We start from the raw sequence: 11,011 nt of genomic DNA on the forward strand, positions 1-11,011 counted from the left end.
AGGGATCTTACTTTAGAAACGTTGTCCCTTTCTAGCTCCCGTCCCCTGCGAGCCCAACTCTTTCCCGGAGTTTGGTTTTTAAAAGCGCAGGCATTGCCTCCTTCCTGGAATGCTCCCCGTAGAAGGGCAGCTGGTCCGTGGGGCCCCGGCGGCGGTGGCGACAGCCTGCGACGTGGGGGCAAGTGCAATGTGCGAGGGTACGGTCACCGACCGCAAGATACCAGCTGCGGGTACCACCCGGGGCGGCTACCGTCAGCCTTCCTCCACCGTCACCCGCAGCCCTCGCAACAAGTGTGAGTAAGTTCTCGGCGCGCGCGTGGCACTGGCGTTTCTTCCCCGGGCTCCCGGGCTCCCCGCGCGGACCTGCGCTCCTCCTGCTCGGCGCGCCCGAAAGCAAAATCCGAGGCAGGCTGGACGAAATCAGTCGGAGCTGGGCGGTCGGCTGGCCCCGGCCGCGATACTCCTACCTGCTCGTCCCGTCGGCGCGGCCACCAGCAGCAGGAACAGCAGGGCCAGGAGGCCGGATGCCGGGGCCCCTCTGGCCGCCACCCTCGCTGAGGGTCCGGGGGCGCACATGGGCGGCGGGACTGGGTCACATCTCAGCAGGCAGCCCTCAGCGTGGGACGCCCCCTCGGGCCGCGGGCGCTGGGAGCGCAGTCTCCGCTCCGCAGCCTGGGCCCGGGCTCCAATCGGCTGGGTGCCCGGGGAGGCGGAGCTGCGGGGAGCCCCACCTGCGTCCCGCCCTACCGGGGGCTGGGTGCCAGCGCCAGGGGAGTGTCCGACTTCTCCTCCCAGCCCGTCCGGCTCGCAGCTCCGAGAATCCGTGACTTTCCGGCCTCCCCAACCAAAAAGGTCACTTGTTATTGTTGTTTAGTCTCTAAGTCGTGTGGTTCTCTTTTTCAACCCCATGGACTGTAGCCCATCAGGCTCCTCTGTCCATGAGATTTTCCAGGCAAGAATACTGGAGTGGGTTGCTATTTCCTTCTCCAGGGAATCTTCCCCACCGAGGGGGTGGAACCCACCTCTCTTGAAGTGCAGGTAGGTTCTTTACCGCTGTGCCACTGGGGAAGTCCAAGGAGGTCTCTACTGCAGGGACAATTTCCCTCCCGACTGCTTAAACAGTTCCTCATAGCAAATTCTTTCTGTTAAAGTAAATAGTGTGTTTTCTGATTTCCTAACGGGACTCATTGATTTGGTAAGAGTTTAGGAAGGACAACATTTTAAAAAGGGCTTTATGTTATCAGTGGGCTTCCCAGGTAGCACTAGTGGTAAAAGAACCCACCTGCCAATGCAGGAAACATGAGACGCAGCGTTTGATCCCTGGGTCGGAAGATCCCCTGGAGGAGGCATGGCAACCCACTCCAGTATTCTTGCCTGGAGATCCCGGTGAACAGAGGAGTCTGGTGGGCTACAGTTCATGGGGTTGCAAAAGAGACCCACATGACTTAGGGACTAAACAGGTAACACACAATACCACTTCTCAAAACAAAAACTGAAGAGTTGGAGGAAGACTTGATGAGATAAGATTCCATAGGATTTTAAAGGGCTTCCCTTGTGGCTCAGCTGGTAAAGAATCTGTCTGCAATGAGGGAGACCTAGGTTCGATCCCTGGGTTGGGAAGATCCCCTGGAGAAGGGAAAGGCTGCCCACTCCAGTATTCTGGCCTGGAGAATTCCATGGACTCTATATAGTCCACGGGGTCACAAAGAGTCTGACACAAATGAATGACTTTCATTTCTTTCACTAAAGCAGTTAAGTCCCTTTCTGGATTTTAAATACTAGATACACACACACACACACACACACACTCTAAAGTGTCACTCAGCCATAGCAAAGAATGAAATAATGCCATTTGCAGCAATATGAATGAACCTAGAGAATATATACTAAGTAAGCGAGACAAAGACAAATAGTGCTATCACTTACATGTAGAGTCTAAAATATAAATACAAATGAATATATATACAAAAAAGAAACAGACTTACAGACATAAAAACTAACATGGTTACCAAAGGGGAAAGGGAATGAGGGATGGATAAATGAGGCGAATGAGATTAACAAATACAAACTACTATACATAAAACAGATAAAGAGCAAAGACTTATTGTAGAGCACAGGGAAGTATATTCAATATCTTGTAGTAACCTATATGGAAAATAACCTAAAAATATGTGTACATATAACTGAGCCATTTTTTTCTCTATCTGAAATTAACACAATATTGTAAATCAACTATATTTCCGTTAAAAATTAGTCTAGCACCATCATTGTTATTTCAGTTCTGGTGATGTATATTTGCCACAAAAGTATTTTAAGTGGATCATTTTTGGTATCTAAACCTTAAGACTTGTGTGTGTTTTGGTTCCAATGTGAATTGTTCATGGCCCTAAAAGGGCTGAGGTAAATATACATAACCCTCCCATCCTGTCTCCTAACCACCGCCCCCTTTTTAAAATTGATGCATAGCTGATTTACAATGTTGTGTTAATTTCTGCCATCAGCAAAGTGATTCAGTTATACATATATATTGTTTTTCATATTCTTTCCCATTCTGGTTTATCACTGAATACTGAGTATAGGTCCCTGTGATCTATAGTCTCCTAACCCTTCTTAACTTGAGCAGGACAGTTTATTGGTTCCCCCTTCTAGGAAGCAGAAATGGGGAGCGTACCTGAGACCTATAGTCCTTTCCACTCGTGGGTGGGTGCCCCTTGTTTGTGAGGCGACCATCTTCTGTGTGCCCTTGCCCACCCCCTTCCTCCTCAGCTTCTCCTGTGCACTGATCAGACAGGAAGTCAGAATTTTATGGTCTCATACCTGTGAACACACTCACGTTTCTGTCCTCAGGTTGCCTGTGGCTTTTGCAGGATGAGTGTGACCTGAGCAATTGCTAGGCCTTCAGTTGTTGCCCATGCATTAAAGAGGACAGACACGACTTTTGCTTTTAGCTGTGACCTGGAATTCACCTTAGGGCGTTTCCTTTGTACCTTTAAATTCTACCATCTTCTCATCATTGTGAACTTCAGTAAGAGACAGTCTGAGTCCCTCCCAGTCTAAACCTCTCAGGTTGAAATAAATCCCAGTATATCCTTCTGCAGATTTTTGAAATGACTCAACACATTCAGTTTTTCTTCTCCTCAAAAACATTACAATTCTTCTTGCCATGACTTATCACACTGGAATCTTGGTTCTGTGACACCTGATGTATAAGGGTCTGGGCTTTCTGTTCAGAAAGGTCATAAACCAATCCTTCCCATCCCAGCCCGGACATTAATACCCCAAACAGATATTATAAATTTTCCCTATTCCAGTTTAACTCCTAAATAGTTCCCAGGGATAATATCATCATCATCATCATCTGAAGTTACTGTGTTCTGTTGTCAGCCAGGTACCAACTAAAATTTCTCTATTTGCTACTTTCTTTAGTCCTTAAAACAATTCTGTGAGTCAGTTATGTTACACTGAGTTACAAAAGGAGCAAACACGCTTGTACAGATGGTGTACTTAAAGGGACAGAACAAGGATCTGAATCCTGGTTAATGCAATTCCAAAGTCTGTATTTTAATGACTTCCTTGTATGCCTTTTATATTAATACATAACAAAATGAATCACATACATATGAGGGGTGAACTGTGAAATAGCACACATAGTAAGATGTATTCTTATTAATTTATGAGAATGCAGCATGACTTGATTTCCTTAGTGTAAATTACCCGTGAGTGGGAAGAGATGCCATTCCTGGACACCCAGGCATGGACAGGGCAGGATCAGAACGTAATTAGGTTACTGCTCCAAGAGTAGACCTGAAAATTAGGGGACAGGTGGCAGGCAGAGCAAGAGAGGTGGCAAGATAAAGTTCTCTGAAAAGGGCTGGGGGTGGTGGCAGAAAAGGAGAGTTCTGGGGAAATAATAAGCATCCAGTATTTAGAGGATTTCTGCAGTCCTTTTAGGCTAATCTGCCATGCTCTGTTCATTGATTGAATGAACTCCTCTGTGGCTATATGGGGCCATTAGTACTTTTTGATATGCTGTCTGCTTAAATCTAGATTATATCTAATATTTCAAATCCTATGGAATCTTATCGAATCTTCCCCCAACTCTTCAGTTTTTATTTTGGGAAGTGGTATTGTGTGCTGTGTGTTCAGTCACTAAGTCATGTCTGACTCTTGTAACCCCATAGACTGTAGCCTTCCAGGGCTCTCTGTCCAGGGGATTTCCCAGGCAAGAATACTGGAGTGGGTTGCCATTTGCACCTCCAGGGGATCTTCCCGACCCAGGGATAGAACCCTTGTCTCCTGTGTCTCCTGTGTTCCTTGCGGGTTCTGTACCATTGAGCCACTGGGGAAGCCCCTTTGAGAAGTGGTACATGCTTTTAGAAATGTTTTATAATTGTGAAGTCTAATATGCATACAGAAGAATGCACAAATGTAGTTATTACAGCTCAGTTCAGTTCAATTCAGTTGCTCAGTCATGTCCGACTCTTTGCTACCCCATGGACTGCACCACGCCAAGCTTCCCTATCCATCACCAACTCCCAGAGTTTACTCAAACTAATGTCCATTGAGTCAGTGATGTCTTTTCTTATTCTCTGTCATCCCTTTCTCCTCCTGCCTTCAATCTTTCCCAACATCAGGGTCTTTTCCAAAGAGTCAGTTCTTTGCATGAGATGGCCAAAGTATTGGAGTTTCAGCTTTCAGCATCAGTCCTTCCAGCGAATATTCAGGACTGATTTCTTTAGGATTGACTGGTTTGATCTCCTTGCAGTCCAAGGGACTCTCAAGAGTCTTCTCCAACACCACAGTTCAAAAGCATCAATTCTTTAGCACTCAGCTTTTTTTATACTCCAACTCTCATATCCATACATGACTACTGGAAAAACCATAGCTTTAACTACGTGGACCTTTGTTGGTAATGTAATGTCTCTGCCTTTTAATATGCTGTCAAGATTGGTCATAACTTTTCTTCCAAGGAGCAAGTGTCTTTTCATTTCATGACTGCAGTCACCATCTGCAGTAATTTTGGAGCCCCTCCCCCCCAAATAAAGCCTGTCACTATTTCCATTATTTCTTCATCTATTTGCCTTGAAGGGGTGGGACTGGATGCCATGATCCTAGTTGAATGTTGAGTTTTAAGCCAACTTTTTTTCCCCTTTATATATATATTGTGAATGTATTTGTTTTTTAATAGAAGGATAATTATTTTACAGAATTTTGTTGTTTTCTGTCAAATACCAACATGAATCAGCCATAGGTATACATATATCCTGTCCCTTTTGAACCTCCCTCCCATCTCCCTCCCTCATCCACCATTCTAGGTTGATACAGAGCCCCTCTTTGAGTTTCCTGAGACATACAGCAAATTCCCATAGGCTTTCTATTCTACACATGGTAATGTAAGTTACCTTGTTACTCTCTCCACACATCTTACCCTCTCCTCCTCTTTCCACATGTTCATAAGTCTGTTCTCCATGTGTGTTTCTCCATTGCTGTCCTGCAAATAAATTCGTCAGCACCATTTTTCTAGATTCCATATATAAGCATTAGAGTATAACATTTATCTTTCTCTTTCCGACTTACTTCAGGCTCTAGGTTCATCCACCTCATTAGAACTGACTCAGGTGCCTTCCTTTTTATGGCTAAGTAATATTCCATTGTGTATATGTACCACAACTTCTTTATCCATTCATCTGTTGATGGACATTTAGGTTACTTCCATGTTCTAGCTACTGTTAATAGTCCTGTAGTGAACAATGGGATACATGTGTCTTTTTCTATTTTGGTTTCCTCAGGATATATGCCTAGGAGTGGCATTGCTGGTTCATATAGTGGTTTTATTCCTAGATTTTTAAGGAATTTCCAAATGGCAACCCACTCCAGTATTCTTGCCTGGAAAATTCCATGGACAGAAGAGCCTGGTGGGCTACAGTCCATGGGGTCGCAAAGAGTCGGACATGACTGAGCAACTTCACTCACTCCATACCGTGTTCCATAGTGGCTGTATCAGTTTACATTCCCAACAACTGTGTAAGAGTGTTCCGTTTTCTCCACAACCTCTCCAGCATTTATTGTTTGTAGATTTTTTGATGGTGGTTATTCTGACAGGTGTGAGGTGATATCCCATTATGGTTTTGATTTGCATTTCTCTAATAATGAGCGATGTTGAGCATCTTTTCATGTGTTTGTTGGCCATCTTTATGTCTTCTTTGGAGAAATGTCTGTTTAGGTCTGTTTCCCACTTTTTGATTGGGTTGTTTGTTTCTCTGGTCTTGAGTTGTACGAGACGCTTGTATATTTTGGAAATGAATCTTTTGTCAGTTGTTTCATTTGCTATTATTTTCTCCCATTCTGAGGGTTGTCTTTTCACCTTGTTTATAGTTTCCTTTGCTGTACGAAAGCTTTTAAGTTTAATCAGGTTCCACTTGTTTACTTTTGTTTTTATTTTCATTACTCTAGGAGATAGGTCATAGAGGATCTTACTTTGATTTATGTTGAGTGTTCTGCCTATGTTTTCCTCTAAGAGTTTTATAGCTTCTGGTCTTACTTTTAGGTCTTTCATCCATTTTAAGTTTATCTTTGTGTATGGTGTTAGGAAGTGTTCTAATTTCATTCTTTTACATGTTGCTGTCCAGTTTTCCCAGCACCACTTATTGAAGAGGCTGTCTTTGCCCCACTGTATATTCTTGCCTCCTTTGTCAAAAATAAGGTACCCATAGGTGCATGGGTTTATTTCTGGGCTTTCTATCTTGTTCCATTGGTCTATATTTCTGTTTTTGTGCCAGCACCATACTGTCTTGATGACTGTAGCTTTGTGTATAATCTGAAGTCAGGAAGGTTGATTCCTCTAGCTCCATTCTTCTTTCTCAAGACTGCTTTGGCTGTTTGGGGTCTTTTGTATTTCCATATGAATTGTGAAATTTTTTGTTCCAGTTCTGTGAAAAATGCCATTGGTAATTTGATAGGGATCACATTGAATCTGTAGATTGTGATGGCAGTATAGTCATTTTCACAATATTGATTCTTCCTACCCAGGAACATGGAATATCTCTCCATCTGTTTATATCATCTTGGATTTCTTTCATCAGTGTCTTATAATCTTTGGTTTACAGTTCTTTTTTCTCCTTAGGTAAGTTTATTCCTAAATATTTAATTTTTTTGTTGCAGTGGTGAATGGGGTTGATTCCTTAATTTCTCTTTCTAATTTTTCATTGTTAGTAGATACATGTGCAAGTGATTTCTGTTTTTTGATTATGTATATTGCAACTTTGCTAAATTCACTGATTAGCTCTAGTAATTTTCTGATACTATCTTTAGAGTTTTCCATGTACAGTATCATGCCATCTGCAAGCAGTGAGAGCTTTACTTCTTCTTTTCTGATCTGGATTCCTTTTATTACTTTTTCTTCTCTGATTGCTGTAGCTAGGACTTACAGAACTATGTTGAATAATAGTGTGAAAGTAGACACCTTTGTCTTGTTATTGATCTTAGGGGGAGTGCTTTCAGTTTTTCACCTTTGAGAGTAATGTTTGTTGTAGGCTTATCATATATGGCCTTTACTATGTTTAGGTAGGTTCCTTCTATGCCCATTTTTTGAAGAGTTTTAATCATAAATGGGTGCTGAATTTTGTCAAAGGGTTTTTCTGTATTTATTGAGATTATCATTTGGTTTTCATCTTTCAATTTGTTAATATGGTGTACCACACTGATTTATTTGCGTATACTGAAGAATCCTTACAACTCTGGAATAAACCTAACTTGATCATGGTGTCTGAGCTTTTTGATGTGTTGCTGAATTCTGTTTGCTAAAATTTTGTTGAGAGTTTTTGCATCTATGTTCATCAGTGACATTGGCCTGTAGTTTTCTTTCTGTGTGTTGTCTTTGTCTGGTTTTGGTATCAGGGTGATGGTGGCCTCATAGAATGAGTTTGGAAGTGTTCTTTCCTCTGCAATTTTTTGAAAGAGTTTTAGAAGGATAGGTGTTAGTTCTCTGAATCTTTGATAGAATTCTCCTGTGAAGCCATCTGGTCCTAGGCTTTTGTGTTTTTTTGGGGGGAGATTTTTTTTATCTCAGCTTCAATTTCAGTCCTTGTAATTGGGTTTTTCATAATTTCTATTTCTTCCTCATTCAGTCTTGGAAGATTGAACTCTTCTAAGAATCTGTCCATTTCTTCCAGGTTATCCATTTTATTGCCATGTAGTTGTTCATAATAGTCTCTTATAATCCTTTGTATTTCTGCATTGTCTGTCATAACTTCTTTTTCATTTCTAATTTTGTTGAGTTGACTCTTTTTTTTTTCTTGATGAATCTGGCTAAAGGTTTGTCAATTTTATTTATCTTCTCAAAGAACCAGCTTTTAGTTTTATTAATCTTTACTATTGTTTCTTTCATTTCTTTTTCATTTACTCCTGCTCAGATCTTTATGATTTCTTTCCTTCTACTAATTTTTTTACTTCTTCTTTTTCCAGTTGCTTTAGGTGTAAAGTTAGGTTGTCTATTCAATATTTTTCTTGTTTCTTGAGGTAGTATTGTATTGCTATAAACTTCCCTCTTAGAACTGCTTTTGCTGCATCCCAGAGGTTTTGAGTTGTCATGTGTTCATTCTTATTTGTTTCTAGAAATTTTTCAATTTCCCTTTTGATTTCTTCAGTAACCTGTTGGTTATTTAGAAATGTATTGTTTAATCTCCATGTGCTTGTGGGCTTTTTTTAAACAATTTTTTTCTTGTAATTGAAATTTAGTCTTATAGAATTGTGGTCAGAGAAGATGCTTGATATTATTTCAATTTTCTTAAATTTACTGAAGCTTGATTTGTGACCCAAGATGTGGTCTATCCTGGAGAATGTTCCATGTGCACGTCAGAATAAGGTGTATTCTGCATTTGGATGGAATGTCCTGAAGATATCAATGAGATCCATCTCATCTAATGTATCATGTAGAACTTGTGTTTTCTTGTTAATTTTCTGTTTTGGTGATCTGTCCATTGGTGTGAGTGGGGTGTTGAAGTCTTGTACTGTTATTGTGTTACTGTCAATTTCTCCTTTTATATCTGTTAGTATTTGTCTTACGTATTGAGGTGCTCCTATGTTGGGTGCATAGATAGTTACAATTGTTATATCTTCCTCTTGGATTGATCCCTTGATCATTATGTAGTGTTCTTCCTTATCTCTTGTAATCTTCTTTATTTTAAGGTCTATTTTGTCTGATGTGAGGATTGCTACTCCAGCTATCTTTTGCTTCCCATTTGCATGGAATATATTTTTCCATCCTTTCACTTTCAATCTATATGTGTCTTGAAGTCTGAAGTGGGTTTCTTATAGAGAGCACATATATGGGTCTTGTTTTTGAATCCATTCAGCCAGTCAGTGTCTTTTGGTTGGAGCATTTAATCTGTTTACATTTAAAGTAGTTATTGATATATATGTTCCTATTGCCATTTTCTTAAGCCAACTTTTCACTCTCCTCTTTCACCTTCATCAACAGGCTTAGTTCTTCTTCACTTTCTGCCATAAGGGTGGTGTCATCTGCATATCTGAGGTTATGGATATTTCTCTTTGAAATCTTGATTCCAGCTTGTGCTTCATCCAGCCCAACATTTTGCATGATGTACTCTGCATAGAAGTTAAATTAGCAGGGTGACAATATACAGCCTTGATGTACCCCTTTCCCAATTTGGAACAAGTCTGTTGTTCCATGTCTGGTTCTAATTGTTGCTTCTTGACCTGCATACAGATTTCTCAAGAGGCAGGTAAGGTGATCTGGTATTCCCATCTTTTTAACAGTTTTCACTATAAACTGTAGTGATCCACACAGTCAAAGGCCGTGGCATAGTCAATAAAGCAGAAGTAGATGTTTTTCTGGAACTCTCTTGCTTTTTCTATGATCCAACAGATGTTGGTAGTCTGATCTCTGATTCCCCTGCTTTTTCTAAATTCAGCTCGAACATCTGGAAGTTTATGGTTCACGTACTGTGGAAGCCTTGCTTGGAAATTTTTGAGCATTACTTCTCTAGTGTGTGAGATAGGTGCAGTTGTGCAGTAGTTTGAACATTCTTTGGCATTGCCTTTCTTTGGGATTGGAATGAAAACTGACCTTTTCCAGTGCTAAATTATAGCTCAGTGAGTTACAAAGTGCAAGCATTGGTCAGCATCACTCACTTCAGGAAACGGAACAGTTCTGACCCGATAGAAACCCCTCTCCTGCCCTTTCTCTTCTTCCCCAGATCACACAGGGTGTATTCTGTCTTCTGTCACTCGGCACTAGGCTATGAGAGTTACCTGTGTCACTGCCTATAGCTGTGCTGTCTTGCCGAGAAGTTATTTATTCGATGGCGATGCCATCATTTATTTACTCTATTTTTGATGGCATTTAGATTGTTTCTGGTTCAGGACTATTAGCAATGGTACTGTTTTGAACATTGTTGTATGTGTCTCTTGCTTGGGTGCACATATTTCTGCCAAATACATACCCAGAAGTGTAATTGCTGGATAAGACAGACCTAATTTCAACTTCTGTAACTTAAGTAACTTACTGCCAAAATTAATTTCTGAAGTAGTTGAAGAATTTACACAATTCACACCCGCATCAGGATAATGAGAGTTCTTTTTCCACATTCTTTCTAATATTTGATATTTTCAGGGTTCATAATTTTTGCCATTTTATAAGATATGTAGAGTTATGTGATTGTGGCTTTCATTTCCATTTTTCTGATGATTAATGATGTTAAGAACTTTTTGGCAAGTTTATTAGCCACTTGGATAATAGATACTAGTTCTTGTGTCATGGATCTGCTTAAGTTCTTTTCAACTCTTTTTTTCTGTTAAATTGTGTCTTTTAATTTTGTTTTTAATTGTTTTGAAGGAATTTGTTACATCTTCTAAATATGACACCTTTTGCTGTTATATATAAATGACTTCACTTTAACTTTTCACTTTCAGGCATTGGAGAAGGAAATGGCAACCCACTCCAGTGTTCTTGCCTGGAGAATCCTAGGGACGGGGGAGCCTGGTGGGCTGC

The 11,011-nt window shown here is 40.8% G+C and overlaps 1 protein-coding gene across 1 annotated transcript in view; it reads right to left on the reverse strand.

Moving 5' to 3' along the window:
• Positions 1-691, reverse strand: part of IL20RA (interleukin 20 receptor subunit alpha) — a 38,259-nt gene extending 37,568 nt beyond the window's left edge. Inside the window, exon 1 of the mRNA XM_061130583.1 lies at positions 468-691. Within this exon, the coding sequence (XP_060986566.1) occupies positions 468-576 (109 nt within the window). The 5' untranslated portion in view covers positions 577-691. The remainder of the gene's footprint in view (positions 1-467) is intronic.
• Positions 692-11,011: the final 10,320 nt, after the last annotated feature.

This window comes from Dama dama, chromosome 26 (genome assembly GCF_033118175.1).
Source record: "Dama dama isolate Ldn47 chromosome 26, ASM3311817v1, whole genome shotgun sequence".
Lineage (NCBI taxonomy): Eukaryota > Metazoa > Chordata > Mammalia > Artiodactyla > Cervidae > Dama > Dama dama.